The sequence below is a fragment of the Phoxinus phoxinus genome (assembly GCF_949152265.1).
Source record: "Phoxinus phoxinus genome assembly, chromosome: 19".
Taxonomy (NCBI): Eukaryota; Metazoa; Chordata; class Actinopteri; order Cypriniformes; family Leuciscidae; genus Phoxinus; species Phoxinus phoxinus.
The window spans coordinates 9,485,621-9,507,700 of NC_136894.1; the positions used below are offsets into that span (position 1 = coordinate 9,485,621).

A 22,080-nucleotide genomic window follows, 5' to 3' on the forward strand; every position below is an offset into this window, starting at 1 on the left:
ATATATATATATATATATATATATATATATATATATATATGTGTATGTGTATATATATATATATATATATATATATACATACACACACATAAACATTTATATAATTATACAAATACATATTTTCAGTACCGTATATAGAATATATTAATATAATTGCTTTACTTTCTTACATATTTAGTTGTATAGAATCCCATATGTGCAAACTTTTGGAATTATATGATTCTAACAATGAATAAATTAACAAAAGTGATGTCATAAAATGCCAACAGCCCTATAATAAAGCATTTGGTTAAATCATACAAGAAAGAAGGCAAATAATTTCAGTCCTCTCAATATGAGAATGAGAAATCGAACATATACTGCTGAGCTAATCATGCTGTACTAAAGGTTCTTGGCAGGACAGCCTTAAATATCCAGCTAAGAAAATTTCCGCTCCTTCCATCTGTTCCTTACAAAACTGCAGTGTAGCAAAAAAAAGTGTTCCCAGTTGGCAAAAGCCACAATTTTACCCAGGTGGTACTAACAGACTCATTTTTTTTTCTTATTCTACACATAACATGAAAACAAAGAAAATAAAAATCCATTAAGTAATACCTTTAGATTAACTCAGAAAAGTATATATAAAAAAAATTCAACAATTCTTCATTTTTACCAAATAACAGTATATATTTATAAAACAAAAAGAGCAAACATCTGAAGCATATTAACCTGATATATTAGTTGGGCCCTCTGTAATATCTAACTACAATTCTATAACATTCTCTTTAATTAATTAACCCATTTCATGCTTTAGACCTCCTATAAAGTTATAATTTCTATTAGCATCATAAAAAGAACTTTAAAAAGAAAACATACCTCAAAAACATCTCAAGTCAATTTCATAAACTTCTCATTTAATACTGGCCCAGGGTCCCAATCTTTGGGCAACGTTTCCATCGAATCCGATGGTCAGCTCTTCTCATCTCCGTTTGATAGTCCAGCACCGCACCGCAGTCAGACCTTCATCATAACTAGAACAGCTGTCTGGGACTGTAGCAGCTCCCAAGACTCCCTGACGCAGCCAAGGAGTTCCCCTCTGACGGATCCAGTCAGGGCAATGCAACTGGATGGAGGGTTGAAAACATGTTCACCATCAAGAAAAAGGTTGATCAGACCACATTGATCCCCCCTCCCGCCACAGCACGTTTGCTGCAGTACGACGAGCCGCTGTGGTTGGTCGCTCCGCCGTTCATGTACGACGTCTTCAGCTCCATCTGGCAGGCGGCGATGGCGGCATTCAGTTCCACTTGTGCTCGATGGACAACGTAAAACATCAGGCCTATGCTGATGAAGATCTGAGGAGGGGAACAGAGAGAGTGTGAGTCACCGGGAGGATCTGCTGACTGAGCTGGACGACGGTTGATACAAAGACCCAGATGATGCCACTTATTCGATGCGGTTATAAATTTAAGAAAAATGTCCTTGGCTGATATGTCGGAACAGTCCGTTTCAGTCAAGAATCCATTATTGGCATCTAACTTCACTACACACAAGAGCAAATGCAAAATGCGTACACATTTTTGGCTAAAGCTCTGCCAATGACCATATATAATTATGGTTTACTACAGGTTCCACAAGAATGATCCCTACGATCTAGACTAGACACAAATATTTAATTTGCTTATGAGTTTATATATCCATTGCAGAATCTGTAAAAAATAAATAAATAAACATATATTTTTAGTCCAGGAGAAGACAGACAAGTATGTTCTACAACACAAAATAACTTGAATGATACTGAAAGTATGTGCACACCCTTGAATAATCCTAATATTGTGTTTCACTCTAAAGCATCAATGACTGTTTGTAGTCTTTTGTGATAGTTGTCCATTAGTTCCTCAACTGAAAATCTTAAACTAAACCACTGCTCATTCTAGTGAATTCTGAGATTTACAAAATGCGGAGCAGGATGGGAAACTAAAGAACATGGGCAGCTTCGAGGAGGCGACATGTTACTGTGTGCTATGGATATTGTTGCCTCTTTTACAGTAATAAACAGGAAGAATGTCAGTGTTGTAATTTGCATTGTGAGTGAAATATAAATAAACGTGACTGACAAATCGCTTGTGATGTTCCTCATTTGCGAGTTGCTTTGAATAAACATGCCTGTTAAATAAATTAATCTAAATAAGAATCCAATCTTCTTGACAGTATCACTATTGTCTTTTGCCACGCTGCTTGGGTCCTGTGTAGACAAGCCTATGTAAACTATTCAAATGGATAAAACGTGTTAAAATAACTTCCAAAAATTATTCAGCAAGTATTATGTATACATATGAGCCCAACTGTATATCAAGGGTCTTTGCTGATTTTATTTCAAACTGTTGTTTTTGGAGGCTTACCTGTAGACTGAACACAAAGTATCCACTGACGCTCTGTTCTGCGATCACATCCTCCATTGTGCGCAGGGTGGTGCCCAGATAGGAGTTAAGGAGTTGTGTTGGGAGAAGTCCCACTGAGGAAGCCACTAAATAATTTGGCAAGGACACATCTGTGATCTGTCAAAGAGAGCGACAACTATATTTGGTCATGGTGTTGGTCAAGATTAAATCAGTGTTTTCACTGCCTGCTAGAATGTGTCATCAGCCATGTTTAGCCCCGTTCTTAAATGTTAACTGGACTTTTTCAGCAATCTCTAAAGCAATACATTTTTAAAAAGTTTTCTGCTTTTAGATCACTTAAAAAAAAAAACAATATTGTTTTCTATATACCGGTAATCATGCATTGTAGGGATGCGCGATATATCGGCCACCATATACTGTAGGTATCGGCCGATATATGTTCATTTTCAATGTTATTGTTATCGACCTAAAAGGAAAGTTGGGCCGCCATATTAAAGACGGCATGAACCGGAAGTTACAAAGAATTTTTCTCCAGTGTTGTGACGTATTTCCAAGTGAAACGGAATATTGAATAGAGGGCAGGGTTTTACTTTAGCGCTCCTCCTCTCCATCTCTCGCTCATAGCAGAGTAACGGTTTGAGGGGAGTTGCCACGCCCTCGCGCCATAGCACATGACCGGAAGAGAAGAGAAGTCGTTGCGAGGGGGAAGGGAAGGGTAGCGTATTTGCTTAAAGATTATAAGGGTACATGAATTTAAAAAAAAATAATGAAGTGCACAGATATATAATTTATAATAAACACTACAACATTAGATATAAAAAATACAAATTGTAAAAATTGATTTCATGCCGACTTTAAAGCCGATAAATAATGGATTATTTCCTTCAGCTGAGACGCTTCAGATGTGCAGTTTTCCATGATGGTTTTGAATTGCTTGAAATACGATTGGAATCAATTCAAAAAAGGAAAATATGGTTAAGTGTAACATGCACAGCACAAGTCTGTCATATATAGGCTACATAAAATTATAATGAGAACATTTTAATTGTGTGCTTAGGACATGGCGAGACATTTGTTTGTGTAATCAGGCTTTCAATAATTATATAAAAATTTGGATTTAGATTTATCGGCCAATATATCGGTTATCAGCTTTCAAATATAAAGAATTATCGGAATCTGCCAAATTTTTCATATCTGTGCATCCTCAATATGTTGATATGCTAGCAATTGTTCATTCAATTTGAAACTCTTTTTAAACACTTAATACATTTCACATCCTTTGTAAACTCAATGTACTGTAATCATGCACAGATTTTCACAGCAACACCAGTAGGACGTTTTACTGGTTGTACAGCATAGCTCTAATGCTTTGAAGAAAAATCTAAAAAAACAAATATTTAAGCAGCGCTTCTGTTCCTTTCCAAATCCGATAGTCTCTATGCAAACAGACCCACATTAAAGGTTAGCGTAATTGAATTGCATCACCTGCTGTGTGAGAGTTATAAAATAAGGCACAAACCTGTATCTCCAGTGCTAAACTATTAAACATGACATCAAACCCATCCATTTTAGTCCATAAAGAGACTGCAGAAGATGCAGGCAGTGTTGGATTTGGGTTGCGTCAACCTATGAATATTCATGAACAAGGTAAAATGATGCATTCCTGTTCTTAGAAGTGACTTCATTATAAATGGCCATGAGGCAAAATTTTAAGTATGCACTATGCAGACGCATGCATTGTGTTGGGTTACACCTACACAACGCATCACATTCTGCTTCAGCAGAAAATGCAGGGCACATTGAAATATAGCCCCGTCTATAGGACGACGTGCTTACTGAGGGAGTGCGAAACATAATTCCAGTGTGACCTGTTTGGTGCCGACATACATCATATACCCTTGGGCTGTGATCCCTCTGTTACGTAAAAAAAAATAAAGGCGAAATAAAACCAATTAGCCTAACACAATTAGAGTCACTGGCACTTATAGAGAGCCTGATGTTCACTCGCTTTCCAACTGGTGCAAATTGAATATCATCCTCATTCCTCACTGATATTACAAAGGAGGACTATGGGTAGAGTCAGGCTACTGGAGCCAGGTATCAGGTTCAATTCCAAGTAAAAGCAAACCCAGAACTGAACAGCGATTGAGATGAGTGCTTGATCATTATAGTGTCCTTTAAAAAAAGAACAGAGACTTATGTTTGCTTCAAGAGCAATGACACTACTAGTGTAATGTAGGTTACTTCTGACTCAAATGTAACGCCTAAATAGGGCGGCTGCACGATTATAACAAATCTTTCTTTTTTGTACAGGGCAATTCGTATCTTTATGTATGCATCTATGCAAGTTTTTATAGTTAACATTTATGGTTTTTTTATGGTGTAAAGATTTTATGGTTTTTGTTTTAATTAAGAATAATAACCCTGCCCTTATCTAAAACCAGCTGAGAAGTGTGTTTATGAATTTATTGGGGGGTTTATACATCTGTAAATCAAGTCTGTACATAAATGGTCAACTTTTTTACTTATCCTCTTACGCTCTAAAAAATAACAGTTCTTAATTGGCATTGATGGTTCTATGAAGATTAAACATCCATTGAACCTTTCTATTGCATAAAAGGTTTTTTATAATGGAAAATATTATAGTTATTCAGAATTAGATTATTACAATGTTCTTCACGCTAAGAAAAAATGGTTATGATAAAGAACTGATCACTGAAAGGTTCTTTGGGGCACCAATTATGGTTCTTCTATGACCCCCCTTTTGAACCATTATGTTAATAGGCCAATTTTTTTTCGCCGATTGAACATGCTGAATAGGAGTGAGAATGTCTGAGAAGTGACGTGCTGTAATTGGTGACTGTCTGTCGGTGTAAATTGGCCTTAAAAGTGGAGTTGCATGAAAACAAAACTTATTCAAACTTGTAATTAATTATACACAGTAAACAATCAGCACAATACTAGAATATTTTGATGTAACAAGAGCAGACGTTAATTGATTGTAACTGACAAAATTATTGTAACTGACAAAATGTACAATTCTTTAAATCACAGCAGCTGTAACTAATTTAGATTATACTTGTAAATAGCTCTGTTTAACATTGTAGCTGCTTGCTAAAATAATGCAAACTCAAACTGTAAGCAGGTGTTCAATGTTCATTTCCAGTATTGAAGAAACCAAGATATAATCAGCCAATCACTGTCAGACTTTCAAGCCGAAGTGGTGTAAATCATCAATCTTGTAAAGAAAGACATCTACTCATAATCATAAAAGAAAATTTCAAATGAGCAATACATTGACCTATGAATCATCCAGTGAATAAATTATGCAAACAATACAAATAATACGGTAGTCAAATATGTTACACAATGGCAGGCTGCTGGTCCACGTTCATATCACAAACCAAACCAGCCTTAATGCCTGAGAAAGTCTCAAATTTAAATTTAATATGAGCAACTAATCTTTGTTTGAAATAAAATTAAGCTTATGGTTAAACAGAATAAGATACAGCTCTTTGAAAAGTCCAAGCATGAGCATATTTTATGGGACTACACTAAATATGATTTAAATACTTTACATAAAACACAATTGTCATTAAAATCCCATTTAAGAGCCCATGTGTAATTTTTTTATTTTTTATTATTTATTTAAATGTTGCTGACTGTATATTTTTGTGTCATTGCATTTATCAAAAAGGTTAAAGAAACTGGGCCAGTAATAATTCAATTCGGAGTAAGGCTAAAAAATGATGCTATACACCACAGAGGTTGTGCATCACTGTTCTTTATGGTCCTCTGTCATTGTTAAAGGTTGCAGGTTCCTTCTCATATGTCAGCTAATTAAAAGTGTATTATATTGGTAGTGCAGAGCGTCTAAAGGTAACATATTTCAACGTACACAGAGAGCTGTTTTTACCCTTGATCCTGCGGGAAGAGCAGTTATGTTTGATTTAAATCCGGCTCAGAGCAGGAGGTCTTAATTGTTTAATTCCCGCAAAGCTGGATAAAGCCACCTGGATGCCCCTTAAAGATTAACAGCCACCTCAATGCAATTATTCAGAGACCTCTATGTTGTATAAACATTTTTACTAATACAAAAACCCCATAACAATAAAATTGACAAGTACTATAACAAATGAAACAGTTCTGTCCTTAATATTGAGTGACCGGTCTGAGATTGATATCATTTGACTCCTTGTATCTTTTGGCTTGTCTGTGTTCATGGCATACAGACTTTGTGAGCACTGAAGTTGAGAAAGTTGTATGTTTTGCTCCGGCCTGAAAGTCTGTGGTTTGCGCTTTTTTGCTTCATGGGTCGCTCGATGCAGGTTTCTCTCACCAATGAAGAAATGTAAATCCCGGAACGGATTTCAAGCGGAATGATTACGGAATTATTTGAGAGGAGAGGGGAAATCTATCACACTATTCATACAGACAAGCCTTTTAAAGGGATAGTTCACCCAAGAATTTAAATTCTGTCATTAATTACTCGCCCTCATGTTGTTCAAACCCATAAGATTTTCTTTCATCTTCGGAACACAAATAAAGACATTTTTGATGAAATCTGAGAGCTTTCTGTCCCTTTATTGACAGCGAGAGCCATGCAACTGACATTTTGACGCTTCAAAAAGTTCATAAGGAGATTGTTAAACTAATCCATTTGTATTGAGTGGTTTAGTCCAAATTGTCTAAGAGACACAATCGGTTTATATGATGAACAGATTGAACTCACATCCATCAACTCACACATGAGTTGAGGTAAACAGAAGCGCAATGTTCGCTTGATGTGCGAGAACCAATGAGGTTCATTCTGGAGTTACGCAGCACGAGCTTCTGCAAGAACCAATGAGGTTTGTTCTCGCACATCAAGCAGGTTCTGTTGAGCTTCTGTGTATGTTCAATGTTTATATGTGAATAAAAGTCTTAATTCAATCTGTTCATCATACTGTATAAAGCGACAGTCTCTTTCGAAAATTTGGACTAAACTGCTCAATTTATACTGTAATCCTCATGCAATACTGGGTTATTATCGTTGAACTAAAACTTAAAACCATAAACAAATGTGTTACTTGGAACAAAATAAGCATGAACTGACATAAAATAGGAAACCATAAGCATATTTTATTCCAGCTAGGTGCCACGGCAACATCTAATTTTAGTTTACCTTAAAATAAAACAACTTAAATAAAAAATAAATAAAATAAAAACAACAACTATAAATACAGTAAAACAAAAAGACTTTCAAATTGAAGTGAACCAAATCGAATTAAATTATGAATAAATATAGGCTACTACAACAGAATATCAATGATAATAAAATAAATAAACACTGGTGAGATATTGCTCAAAAGAAACCATTTGTTAATGCCTTGTTAAAAATGAACATAATAACATTATTAGCAAGAATGTCAAAAACACTTACCGAGAAGACCGCGTTCTGGAGACCGAAAGGAATCGGGGTGAGTCTCGCTAAGGCCACAACTTTGAGTCCACTTCCCCCCTCAACCACCCGAATAACAGCACTCAGCTGTTCACTGCTCCCGATCTTACCCAGAACCCAGTTCGTCAGCAATCGCTTACACACCACATGAGCTATGAAAGTCCCGATCAAAACCCCAACCATCACCAGTCCCATCCCCAACACAAACCCATATAAATACCCCGCGGCCACGTTCAGCACGATATAGCCCCAGCCGCAGGGGAAAGAAACCGTGATCAAGCCGACAATGAACAGCAAGGCTCCCACAAAACTGTCCAAACTCTCCACCCACAGCAAGACATCCTTCAGGTACTGGCGCACGAGAGCTACCGATGAGAAGCACACGGCTGTCAGGATGCACGCCAACAGGGCACTTTTAAAGCAACAGGTGGTAATGCAACACGGATGCCTGAACTCAGGGGTGAAGGGTGCACCGGTCTCGGTCAGTCCCGCGGGCTCTGCCTCCGATTTCCCGCCGTTGGCTCTCTCGTCAAAGACGTTACAGATCAAGATGTCGATCTTGTCGCAGTCCAGTGAGTCAGGGGTCTTTTGCAGCCAGCGGCTGAGCTGAATGTGTCCTTTACCCGCGGCGTGCTTCAGGGCTTTCAGCACACCCTGCACTGACCCTGAGCTCCACATATTCATCCCTTCTTCATATGACTTCACTCGATTGATTGATTGGACGTCCAGTCCAAAATGTTGACCCTTGGATGTACACGTTGCCAAACCCCGAGGATCCTCTGACAAAGGGATCGGCAATCAATTCCCTGGATAGTGAGGAATTGTCCCGAAAAGTCCAATAGTGTATAATAATTTATCTGGGGAAAACTGATGTGGAGTTGTACCACTTCAAGGACTCAAGATGCAAATGTGTCTGCTGTCGTTCACTTATGAACGCCATACTCTCCTTCCCAACATCAGAGGAATGAAATCCCTCCAGGCGTGTTCAGATCGCTGCTGTCATCGCGTCTGAGGGATAAATCACACACACGCGTCGCTCAACTTTCCCGACTCCAGGCACAGCTCACTGCAGTAACGTTACTCCCAACCAGGCTCCAGTCCAAAGTCCCGCCGCTCACCCAGCTCAACATGTCACGTCTCTTGTCCCGAATAACACCGATTATAAAAGTCGCGGATAGACGGTCGTTGCGTTTACCGGACGAGTTGTTTTACTTGTGTTCTGCGAGCTCTTGCCCACCTCAGCAACGTATGTTTACGCCGAGCGTTATTCATACCACTGTTTGTTTCCCAGTATTCTGTGCGAGGTCGTCACGTGATATCATCTGCCCGTCACTGTAAGTATCGCGATAACAAACAGCTCTCTGATTGCCCTGAAAATCAGCGGTGTACATTCACTAATGGGAATATATAGGTCAGATGATCGTTAAATCCAATATACATAAATGGTCTAGTCTAGTTAAAGCGCCGCTTTTGGGTGTTTACGAGTAAAACACACATTGGATAGTTTCTATTCTGTTATGTCTCTGTTTTTATTCTGGTTTCATAACTATTATGTAGTAGCATAATAGTATTGTTCTGAGAGCCTGGGACAAATGTTTTTTTTCTCTGGGTGGGTCCCCCTTCCTCCCCTCCCATTTCCCTTCCCATTTTCCTTCCCATGTCCCATCTGCTTTAAAAAAAAATCATGCTTTGGTCAATCATAATTATGAAATACAGAGATAGTTAAATTTGACATGAAAAGTCAAAATGATTACATGCTAAGTCATAAGATATAAAAATCTAAATTGTGACATACAAAGTTATAATTATGAGATAAAAGTCTAAATTATGGCCTTCTAGGTTTATTTATTTATTTATAATGATAATTTTATACTTCTCATAATGAAAATGTATGTGAATGTAAATAATCTCAACTAATTTGATGACATCTAATTTCGACATATCTAATTTCGATTAATGTCATCATTTATACTTTTTATCTCAAAATGATGACTTTGTATGTTATATTTATTATTATGTGGTGGAGTAAGTTCAGTCCAAACTGACTTAACATACAAATTTTATACTTAACATACAAACTGTCTATCTCTGTTGGCATAATTAGTTTCTAGCTTTTATAAAAGTTATAATTTTTAAGAAATTAAAGTTTGAGAATCTCCTGTTGATGGAATATTCAGCCTTCACAAAGCACGTGTTGATTCTCATGACAACAGCAAAGCTGCTCTGATGTAGCACTTCATTTGCATAATCAAAGTCAAAGCTTTTTAAATTTCAATGCTGTCTACCACTACTTTTCCCTCAGCAAATACAATTCTAGTTTGCTTTGCAAATCCACCGAAGCACAATATAATAGGTTGACAAATCTGACTTTGGTAAGATGGTAAAATGTAATAATTGCCTCTAAATAGTTAAAGGCCTGCAGTCTTATCATTGCTGATCAGTGATATTTGCACATGCACTTCACCTTTAGAACAGATCCTGCCCTTCTTGGAATTCTGTCACTCAAGCCATTAGCTAGTTTGCATATTTCACAATTACAATGGCGATAAGCGTCTGGATTTCTGCCAAATAGTCCTCTTTTGGACCATAACAGTTCAAAGACGAATAGATTTTGTGAGTGGAAGGATGTGAAGGGATTGGACTTTACACTGCTTTTCAAAAAAACAATTTTGAATTTGTTTATCAGTATTTATGGGAATATTATCAGATTGGTCTGGGATATGAGAATGCCTTGAGAGTATGGTTTGCATCATAGCCATTATTAATTCAGTATTACCACATTGAGGAATCATCAGATCCATGTCATTATGGATCTTTGTGATTTTTAGACTTTGGCTTTGTCCGTATGTAAACGGATAAATGTTTTAAACTGACTCACCCGACCACACTACATTCACTCTGCTCAAGGGTAATGAATTGTTCCCTTTACAACAACAGATCATGGATGCAATGGCCTTGGTCAAGGGGTTTCTGAATGGCAGCTTAGTCATAAACCACATTGTCTTTTAATGTGGCTGCATGGGTCACTGAGTTTATTTAATTCTGTATAGTTTTTTTTGTGGGTGTGTTTTTGTGTGATTTAGCAGCTGTCCCATTGGTGAGCTTCAACTAATTGCTACCAAACTAATGTGATGTAACATTTAGGCCTACAATTTAGGCTTACTGATTTTTTTAATGCACTTTAAAAAAATAAAGGTTATTTATTGGCATTGTCCCTGAAGAACGTATAACATCCATGGATCCTTTCCACTGAATAGAAGGTTCTTTATAGTGGAAAGTTGTTCTTTAGATTTTTAAAATGTTCTTCACACTATGAAAAAATGGTTTACCCAAAAATGTTTATTGCTATAAAAAAAATGGTTTACCCAAAAATGTTTATTGCTATGGAAAAAAAGGACTAGTTTTTGGGACCTTTTTTAAGAGTATTATCAGTGATCATCTTTGATGCATTTAAAAAACGTAAATATCGCTATTTAAAAAAAAAAAAAAAGTTTTTGTCCAGTGTCTCTAGAATCGGTTTATTTTTATCTACGGTAAATAGGGTAAACTTCTTTTAACATGATGTTTCTGATCTTGGCATGTTTTAACCACAAGATGTCGCTGCTGTTTCACCTTCAATTCACTAAAATATGTTTGTGCCTCATGGGAAGGAGTTACCATCTTATCTTGGCTAAAAGTGAATTTTACAAAGTTTGTACTTTGTAAGTTTGTAAAAACTGTTATATTCTCACAGAAATCGTTTTTACATGTTTTTAGATGGGAATGTATGGATAACTTCTCAAATTATTAAAAGTGAATAGTGTGTAGGCCTGCTGTGTGAACATGATCCTTAAAGGGTTATTCAGAAATTCTATCATTAAGTAGCCTACTCGTGACATAAGGGTTGTTCCAGACCCGTAAGACTTTCATTCATCTTCAACAAATTAAGATCTCTTTTATGAAATCTGAGAGCTTTTTATCCCTCCATTGACAGCAACGCAACTACTACTTTGATGCTTCAAAAAGCTCATAAAGAGATTCTAAAAAGAATCCATGAATTAAGCGGTTTAGTCCAAATTTTCTGAAGAGACTCGATGATCAACAGATTGAATTTAGGCTTTTATTCACATATAAATATTGATCAGCGAACATAAACATAAGCTCAACAGAACCTGCTTGACACAACAAACCTCAGAATGAACCTCATTGGTTCTCACACCTCAAGCGAACATGCTTGAGCTTCTGTTTACCACAACTAATGTGTGAGTTGATGAATGTTTATGTGAATAAAATCCTACATTTAATCTGTTCATCAACAATCGTGTCTCTTCAGAAAATTTTAGACTAAACCGCTCAATTCATGTATGGATTAGTTTTATGATTATTATGCTTTATGAACTTTTTGAAGCATCAAGTAGTTGCGTAGCTGTCAATGGAGGGACAGAAAGCTCTCAGATTTCATCAATTTGTGTTCCGAAGATGAACGAAAGACTTGTGGGTTGGAACAACCTGAGGGCGAGTAATTAATGACAGATTTTTCATTTTGAGATGGACTAATTTAAAGCTAAAATGTATTTTAAATTACTGTGCTACGATCACTTAAAGGAATAGTTCACACATATAAAATTATAACATTATGTTTGTACTCATCCCAATGTTGTTCCAAACAGTTAGGCCTATTGAGTAATAACGTTTTTACTTGTATTACATTTTTGTGCTGAAATCTTCCAACACTATTAATTTCATTCCACAGAAAATAACAATAGCCTAACATTCTTCAGAATTTCTCTACTTGCATTCCTGAGTAAAGTAAGTCTTAAAGATTTGAAACGACATGATGGGATAAATGATGCCAAAATGTTTATTGAAATGCCTTTAAATTTGTATTGAACAACACGTATGAACTTCATCGCGTAGTTTTCCATTAGGCTATTATATCTAGCCTATTTGCATCATAACAAACATGAAAAAATGCATCATAAAAATATCTGCATGGTGAGAGAGTAACAAAATAGTTTATCCCCGCTGAGACAGGTAGAGAATAATGACTAGCGTGATAACACACCACAAAGCGAATGTCATTGGTGCGTGTGTCACAGCATCAGGAGACCTGTGGCTCATCACTGGAGTACAGCGGGAGATTCCTTTCGCGCGCATTACAGCTACACACTGCGGAACGCGCGCTTCCTCTCTGCACGCGCACTTGTTTGGATTAATTAAGCGTTATTGTAGCTGAAAGTTAGATAATTATTTATCACGAGGAGTCACTATGGATTGCTCTGAAGAGGTGCAGTCACTGTCAGATGAAGCCAGCACTCCCATCGAGTTAAAGAAAGGAATGTCAATATTTTTGGATGTGAGTATTTTAAATAAATATTGTCTGATTGTAATAGCCTACGGAATTAATGTGCTGAACTATAAAATGAAAATGGAGACGTAAAATAACCTGTTGATGGATCCATACAGTGGTTGTGTTGATTCCAGATTGATTGACCTTTCATTGTAGCAGACTTAATTTACCTCAAGGTTCCCCAGTTTTTGTGTATTTATGAGTTAATAACTTAAATTAATCGATTGTTTTTTTTTTCTCTAAGTTACATTTTCTTCAGTTATTTAGTGTTGAGTATCGATTTCTGCTGCAACAATCATATGGTAGGGTCAGATTTTGACGTAAACAACATGAAAGCATGGATCCATCCTGCCTTGTATCAACGGTTCATGCTAGTGCTGGTGGTGTAATGGAATGGAGGATATTTTCGGTCACACACTTTTGGTCCCTTAGTAGGCTACCACACCTTAGTACGCCACAGCATACCTGAGCTGACCACTCATCTTCTGCTGACTACTTCAAGCTGCATAATGAGCCATGTCATAAAGCTCAAATCATCTTGGTTTTTTGAACATGAATGACTTCACACTCAAATGGCCTCCACAGTCACCAGATCCCAATCCAGCCGAGCACCTTTGGGATCCGGTGGAATGGGAGATTCACATCATTATGTGAAGTTGACAAATCTGCAGCAACTGCGTGATGCGTTCATGTCAATATATATATAGGCTAGCAAGGTGCAATTCTAAACTGTTTCGGATTTTAGTTAGTATAAACTGATTCTGAAGTGTTCAGGTCATATGAGACTGGCATCCATATCCATAGGCTATCCCTAAGCCATTCATAGGCTTATGTTATGTGATGCACTGAACTCAGAGCACTCATTACTCATTGCATTTTTATATTTACAGTTATTATGCACATTGTTAATTAGCATATTGTTAATTAGTTTATTCACATTAACATTTAGTTATTAAATAGTCTCTTTTCTGATAATACTGTATGTGTAGATCTTCTTTAACCATGCACAAAAACATGTAGTACAGTTTGAGTTGCTAATTAAATTGTAGTATGCTGTCTAAAGAGCTTTCCCAGGGACGTGAGGTGTGTATTGTTAATTATCATACTGGAATAAGGAAGCACCGGTCCCTGACAGATTGGTGGCATAGTTTTATCAGTCCTCTAAGGAGGAAGCTAAATTCAGCATCGTCTTGGCATGCCTATAGCACAGGACCATATTTAGAGTGTGAATATTCTTGCTGTGAATTGGGACTTTATTTAACAGACCGCTACAGTGCGCCTGGGTGTTGTTCAAATTCAACATAGTCATCATCACTTTTTCTTTCATCTCTGCTCTTTTTAGGACTCGGCCTAAATAATTTACAGTGCTTGAGTCCCTTTATATGATCAACGCAGCATGATTTCTCCTGGCTATGAACTGATAATGCCCCGTTTACTTTCAGATACTGAGAAGAGCTGACAAAAATGGTAAGGCATTGCCCTTTCTTTCTTTTGTTGTTCACCTGCATAATAAACTGTTTGTTATAGACTACATTACTCCATGCCTCCATATGTTTGAATGGTTGTCTATTCCCAGCCTATGCTGTTGCTCTGTTGTCATGGAAACACTAGACTGTCCATACATTTCCTAATGATAGTCGATATTTTGGTAGAGCGATACCAAACAAATGTCACTGTGCCCTCCTATAGTTCAGAATATTAAAAATACCATTGATTTAGATTTCATCTTTGAAGTTCAGTTTAGCATTGGAATTCAACTCAGTTACTTTTCTTTAGCCTCACTGTAAAATTATGTTTACCTGGTTGCCTTAAAATGTTGTGTTAATTGAAACACAAATATTGTCTATCTTTGGTGATCCAACTAATGTTTTGTTCATTTAAAGATAACTGCAAAAGATTACAATTTTCTCAAAGGAAAACATTATTGTAAGTTTATGTATGATAAATCTGTCTCTGTAACAAGACATACTTGGATTCTATCATGTCAGTCAATTTAAATATTAATGCACAATATAGGCGTATAATGTCAGTCACAAGGATTTTTGCAATCTTTCCCCCTCTTCCTCATACTGTGTTCGTTTTGAGGTTCCTTTACTGCATTTTATACCATATTGTGTAAATTAGTAGGTATATAGCACACCACATGTGCAGCAGTACATTTATTCTATTTTGAGTATAGCCTGCCGTGACTCACCTGTCACTGTTTGTTTAAAAACCTCTGGGCGTCTGCACCAACTAACACAAGCCCTCAGCTCTGTCGCAAACATTATCTTGTGGCGTCTGTGTGCATGTTTTTCCCCAAACACCTGCGATCTGATGTGCATGAGCTAAATTGCCATAGTCTGAAGGATGATGAACTTTACTTTCTTTCTCATTTATAGATTCAAACACTGTCTTTATTAAATCTGAAATACTTTTATGAGTTATATTTTGTTTTTCAAGGCACATTTTTAACCACATTTTCCTCTCAAAAGATGATGGGAAGCTGTCCTTTGATGAGTTCAAGGCTTATTTCTCAGATGGTGTTCTGTCAGGAGATGAATTAAAGGAGCTTTTCCATACAATTGACACTCATAACACAGAGTAAGTATTGCTGTTTGTCATTCACGTACACATGACAAGAAATCACATTGCTGGAACTGTTGTGTGGGTACTGCCACATGTCTCAGACAATCATATAGCAGGAATCTAATTGTTTTGACTATAAAAATACATGTGTGCTAGGACCGTGTTGTAGTTGAGACCAGCTCATTTGAGTCCGATTCCAGACGAAGACATGGTTTACCTGCTGTGTGTAAGTAACAACTTAGCCTAGTTACTATGTAAAGGGGCACTAAGTTACAACTTATGCATTACTAATTAGGTTTGCGTCGCACCCTTAAACTTAGCTTAATGTAACTCTACGTGTTAACTAAATGTTTAAAGAAGTCTCTGACCAGGAATAATGTTTGGAATAAAACAGTAAATTGAGTGAATTGCATCAATATAAGCTCTTGTTTTAAAAACGTCCATTCTTTAGACATGTATGATGTTGATACTTAGTCCCAAGTCGCCTTCGTCTCTGCTGGTTCACCCCAGTCCCTAGTCGTCCTCATCTCTGCCAGTCCTGTCCGGCTTCCAAGTTTCCTTGTCTCCACTTGTATCGTCCAGCTCCTCGGCTCTCCCTCCTCTGATTGCCCAGCGATATGGCTCCGCCTGGGACTTCCCGGTCCCCAGCTCCGCCTTGGTGCACGGATTCCCTGGCTCTGCTTCAGGCCTCCGAGCTCATTACTCCACCACGGCCCATCAGCATGTCGGCTCCACTCGGCTCCCTCGTCCCTTTGGTTCCACCTTGGTCAGTCGCTCAGCCTCCACCACGGACTTCTGGGCCACTGGCTGTGCCTCGTCCCTCCAGCCCTTTGGCTTTGGTCGAGTTCCTCCTTCCCTCCGGCTCCTCCTCAGTCCGCACTCGCAACGGCTCCGTCCGGGTCCTCTGGCATCCTGGCTCCACCACGGCCACTCGTCACTACGGCACCGCTTGGCCTCCTGGTCTTCCAGTGTCTCCTGTTCTGTCTGTCCCTTGGACACCGCCCTGGTTCCTCCCTCCATCGGCATTTGTTGTTGTAGTTACTCAATGTTTAATTGATTACATCCACCTGCTCCTTGTTTAGATTATCAGTTTGGCTGTATATTGCCCTCAGTTTGTTCTGTTCTTTGTTCAATGTTGCTTGTGTTTAGTAGTATGTTAAAAAGTAGTTGTGTTTAACATGAACAGAGCTGTTAAATACAAACAGGGCTAGTTTCTGGATTCCAAGTTTTTAGAATCAATTTCAAGACTTGATTCCAGACTAATTTTCTTGATTGGTAAGAATTTGTGTTGTGTTTACTTGATTGTGTTCAAGTAAATGAATGATTCAAGGAAATGAACTGATTGCCTCCTACTTGCGTAATGAACAAATCAGTGAATGAATCGTAATTAATGAACACAGTCAGGATTAATACCCTTCAACTGAGTCAGTTTACCTGAAAGAAACGGATTTGAAGCATTGAAGTCCACTCAATGCCCCTGAGTCAAAGAATTGAATCTTTTTGGAGTCAACTCCCAGCTACAGTATACATATGAATAACCGCAAATACCATAGAGATTAGAAACAAATATTTTTACAGTATACTTGTCAGTTTTCTTGCTGTGTGATTTTGTCACAAAAAACAGTCATGACTGCATTAGCACCCACAGGAGTCATAGACCTCCAACCATATAGACTTCCACAGAGCAGCAACTCTGCCCTGATGATGTCATTACAGCGTCTGCTGTGAGTAACATTCACTGAGGGCGAGGGTGCGCTGTCTCTCAAACATGACGGACTCTTGTCTGATTCTTATCGTTCTTCTGGCTTGTTAGACACGGTCACGTCAATGGTCCTTGTTGATGTGTGTGTTTGTCTGAGAGAGATAAAGCAGTTTGGTTTCTCTTCATAGTGAGATTATCTTGAATGAAAATGAAAGGGTTTTAACTTGTGGAGAAATAATGCATGACATGCCATAGGAAAAATGTCAAGTATGTTTTCTTTTTTTTTGTGAGAGGAGAAATAATAAATCTACATTTAAAGGAATAGTTCACCCCAAAATTGTATATGTATCCCAATATTTAGAGATATGTCTATGTAGTGATTGATATAGTGCAACTATGTAGCATATGTTATAAGGAGCAGATTATTTATTATCTTACATTCACCTCCTTGCAGAATGATTCCATGTCACTTAAAGTCATCTTGGTTTCCATAGCAGCAGCTCTCCTGGCTGGTACATGCTCCCTTTGTAGTAGGTGTTTGATGAGAATGTGCTTCTGATTTTATTTTCTATTCATTGTGTGGCCGGTGCAGATTTGGTTTGATGTAGCATTTCAAAGGAAAAATCACTTTCCTGTGCCAACATTATGGTTGGCTCTTCCCCTTAGCACAATTGTTTTTGGCCTAGCATTAATTATTCATTATGATAGATAGTGATCATAAGTGTAAAGTATAAACCTGATTATTTTTCCTCACGAAAGTGACAATTATATGAAATCGTGTAAGATTAGGCAATTCATTGGTCATAGTCAGAGGAACCTGGAAAGAGAATTCCTTGAAAACATTTTCTCAGCTGTTTATTATAATCCAGTATTAAAGTCAAATCTTTAGATGTGAAAAGAGGTTTTATGTAAATGTAAAAAGGTAGAAACTAAATTATAGTGATTTAAGATCATTTCAATCCCTGTAGCTCATAATGCTTTTTACTGTAATGTCTTGGGGCAGAGAAGAAATTAGATGAAATATGAAACTTATTGACAATGTACAGCTGGTTGTTCTCACGGCCTTGTGTATTACACATATGTGTTGTATTTGTATGTTTATCGAAGACTTTACCTCCCACTACGAGGTCTGGCTCAGTCAGTTAACAGTTCAGCTTTGACGCCAAGCCCTATGTGTTTTATCCAAGTCTAGCAATAGTATTTTTTTCCTCTAGAGCCATCCTCTAGTATCCTCTAGAGACATTTTAAGAATTTTGATTGTTAAATTAGGGGTCTTCTGGAAAAGAGCTCGGGAAACTCTGCTCTGCAGAACCTGCAGAAACCCAAAGAATCCAGTCATTGCTTCTACAACTGCCAAATGCTGAAAATCTTTCAGCCTCTGTGCTGGAAAAATATTAAAAGCGCTAATCACTGTCACTGTGTGTAGCTAATAGAAATTGCTGTTAAATTTGGCATATTTCTCTTGATAAAAATGCAGTTTGATGTTTAGTGCGAAAGTTAAATAAAACACAAATTTTACTTTTCAACCAATTTGCATGTTCCCATTTATCACAACATTTTGGCTACCTATATTTTAGATTCTAGATATAAATATTTGATATGTGCGAATGACCCTTACTGGCTTCAAAGTCTATGCATTGGGACACATTACATTCTGACTTTTTATATTCTCAGCTTTTTAAGATGATGACTTTACCTCACGGCATCGAGCCTCTAATCAGAGCAGGGTTGAGACATGGAGTTGTCAGTGTTTGCCTGGTGGGTGTTATGTAGTGTTAGGGTCTAGTTGTCTTAAGATGACCCGCTCTCATTAGGCAAACATCGCACTCCTAAAGGACCAGCCTTTGAGCAAGATGCTGTCTGCATCTTAAAAATCAGGACACAGAACATTAGATCACATTTAGACACATGTCTTTTCACTGGAAATTAAATTAACATGTCTGTTTATGGTCTGCTTACAGGAATGTGGACACGGATGAGCTGTGTGGTAAGAGTCAACACTTTTTATTGACATTATTACTGGGAGGTTTTATATTCACAGCTATGATGAAATGATACTTGAGGCACCATTTGGGGTTCTTAAGACAAGTTCAAAAATGGAACCCACAAGATCCTGCAAGAACTCTGTCAACAGTTCTTCCAGTAAGGAGATTTGAGACACTCACAAGTACTTATGTTAATGATAGGATATTTGAGGCACGTTTATAGACTGGCTATCCATTCTGTCTCAGGTATCTTTTCTTTTTTATATTTTCTATTGAAACTATGTTTGGCTTGTAAGTATATTACTTTATACTTTTTATATAAACATGTCTAATGTCTAAGGTATTAAATTGATCAAAAGTGACAGTAATATTTGTAATGTTTCAAAAGATTTCAATTTTTAAAAAAACAAAAAAACATTCTATTCTTCAAAGAATCCTGAAAAAAAAAGCACAACATTGATGATAATACGATTGATGAGCACCAAATCTACATATTAGAATGATTTCTGAAGAATCATGTGACTGAAGACTGGAGTAATGATGCTGAAAATCCAGCTTTGCCATCACATGTATACATTTGAATAAAAAAAAAAAAAAAATAAAAAAAAAAATGTATTATTATAAATTATATTATTTAACAATATTTCAGTTTTTATTGTAGTTTTCATCAAATTAATGCGGCCGGCCATGATGACATATTGTAACGTTTAGTGGTAATCCAATTCAAGTTGCTTGATGCAGGTAATATGACTTGGAAAACTGAAAACAAAAGGAAACACAAAAAACAGACACATGAACGAAATAACAATGAAACTCAACATGACTCTGACATTAAGAGTATTTTTTTTACAACATCTTAACCCAAACTTTTGAAAGGTAGTGTATAATACAATTTTAAAATTGAGTGAAGGGAAGAAAGTAACTAAAGAATTAAAGTATTACAATGTGTAACATTAGGTTTATATTTAGATCTCAAATGCTAATTTGCTTTGAACAGTTTGAATATGTTCTAGAGAAATTCATATTTTATGCTAATGCAAAACAAAATAACAAAATATGACATTATTTTAATTGATGTTCTAGAATTTGTGGATGTTTTTGCTGATGCTTTTATGACAGCATTGTCATATGTATTTAAAATGGGTTTTCTTTTCTCTTAGAATACTTCTCTCAGCATCTTGGAGAATATGAAAATGTCCTTGCTGCCTTGGAAGACCTGAACGTATCCATACTGAAAGCCATGGACAAAACCAAGAAGGTGGGTTGCCTTCTTAACTCCTTTGCATATATTAAAAAAATGGACATGATCTCAATTACATAGTTGACTGAAACTACTTCAATGAGAAAAGAAGGAAAATAGTTTTCTTGTCTAATGTTTGTCTCATCTTCCTCTGTTTGAAAATGGTAGTTAAGTGTGCGTGAACATAGGCTTTGTGTATTTATGTGAGTATCCTGGAGGCTTTCAGCGTCTCATCATAATCGCTCACAGCATGTTCCCTGGCCCCTAATGCAGCCGCTAGATGTGTCATTTTCGTAATAAAGCTGTGGGAACTTTTAGAGTGGATGAAGATGGATCTGCACTAGCTCAGACTCACATTTGTCTGATACAAACAACCATGCTGCTCACAGCCTCTCTGTCCTCAACATGATTATGATGGAACTTCAATAAATTACTATAAGCTTTGTTATTGCACCACAGTAATTATTACCTTCAGTTTATACTTATAGCTGAACTCCATATTTTAAAATACTGCATCTCTCATGTGACATGCATGATGGTCCGCTCACAGATGTATTAATTGAATTATTGGCTGCTGTCTTACTATAGATGTCCAATATTGGTGGTGGTTATCAGCGCTGACATTCTGGTCTGAACAGTCTGAGCATCTGATATCAGTAATCAGCACAGTCCAGTCACACTGACCGTTAGAAGAACGCACAGGTACGAGATGCGTGCTTCAGTTCCCGCTGAGCCATTTAACTGACACTTTCTGCTGCCTCGCACAGATAATGAATTATCCAAGCACTGACTCCAGGCCTAGCAGACATGGCACTTAATGCACGTGAGCGTCTCAGAAATTGAGTCGTCGGCATGAAGGGCAGGGCTGTGTCATTTCATTAAGCCTCTTTGATTAGTGAGGCAGACCGAGGAAGTGAAACACGATTAATGAGTTCAATGGGACTTTTTTTTGTGAAAGACTACTGACATTTGCTTCCATGTTTTATCGTAAATCTTTAAACCACCAGCGATGAGCAAAAGATCAGTAAAAACTAATTCTGGGAAGTGGCGGTCTGCTGAAGATGATCAGAGAGAGGTATAATCACTGCATGGTTTTAAAGGTTTTTGACAGGTGCTGCTTTGTGCAGCCAGAATTACATTTCAATTTGGTGCTGTTTTTGCAATGTTCAGAGAGCATGAGGAATAACACACTTCTCGTATAGATGCTTTCCTGTAGCTCAGTGGTAAGAGCATTGCGTTAACAACGCAAGGTTGTGGGTTCGATCCCAGGGGATTGCACATACCTACAGTATGTATAAATGTATAGGATAATGCAATGTAAGTCGCTTTGGATAAAAACGTCTGCTAAATGTAAATGTAAATGTAAATGTTCTCATCTAGAGGCAAAAGCCGAATTCACAGTATTAAACCTCTGAGAAACATAAAAAAAAAAAAA

The 22,080-nt window shown here is 37.3% G+C and overlaps 2 protein-coding genes across 2 annotated transcripts in view; one reads left to right on the forward strand and one right to left on the reverse strand.

The window, feature by feature from the left end:
* Positions 1-151: 151 nt before the first annotated feature.
* Positions 152-9,200, reverse strand: tmem64 (transmembrane protein 64). The gene is made up of 3 exons (XM_079591939.1): positions 7,804-9,200; positions 2,382-2,537; positions 152-1,334 (listed from the first exon to the last, which is right to left on the reverse strand). Exons 1-3 carry the CDS (start codon positions 8,503-8,505, stop codon positions 1,149-1,151), a joined length of 1,044 nt encoding a protein of 347 aa, XP_079448065.1. The 5' UTR covers positions 8,506-9,200; the 3' UTR covers positions 152-1,148.
* A 3,726-nt stretch (positions 9,201-12,926) lies between these two features.
* The window catches only part of necab1 (N-terminal EF-hand calcium binding protein 1), a 34,005-nt gene continuing 24,851 nt past the window's right edge, over positions 12,927-22,080 (forward strand). Inside the window, exons 1-5 of the mRNA XM_079591940.1 lie at positions 12,927-13,156; positions 14,593-14,617; positions 15,625-15,733; positions 19,382-19,407; positions 20,566-20,663. Coding sequence (XP_079448066.1) covers positions 13,070-13,156; positions 14,593-14,617; positions 15,625-15,733; positions 19,382-19,407; positions 20,566-20,663 — 345 coding nt within the window. The 5' untranslated portion in view covers positions 12,927-13,069. The remainder of the gene's footprint in view (positions 13,157-14,592; positions 14,618-15,624; positions 15,734-19,381; positions 19,408-20,565; positions 20,664-22,080) is intronic.

Excerpts from the sequence above, each read along its gene's own strand:
- tmem64 (XM_079591939.1), bottom strand. The coding sequence starts at position 8,505 with ATGAATATGTGGAGCTCAGGGTCAGTGCAGGGTGTGCTGAAAGCCCTG. Across the intron at positions 2,538-7,803 it reads TCCAGAACGCGGTCTTCTCG|ATCACAGATGTGTCCTTGCC; the intron begins GTAAGTGTTTTT and ends TCTCTTTGACAG. Across the intron at positions 1,335-2,381 it reads ACTTTGTGTTCAGTCTACAG|ATCTTCATCAGCATAGGCCT; the intron begins GTAAGCCTCCAA and ends TCCCCTCCTCAG.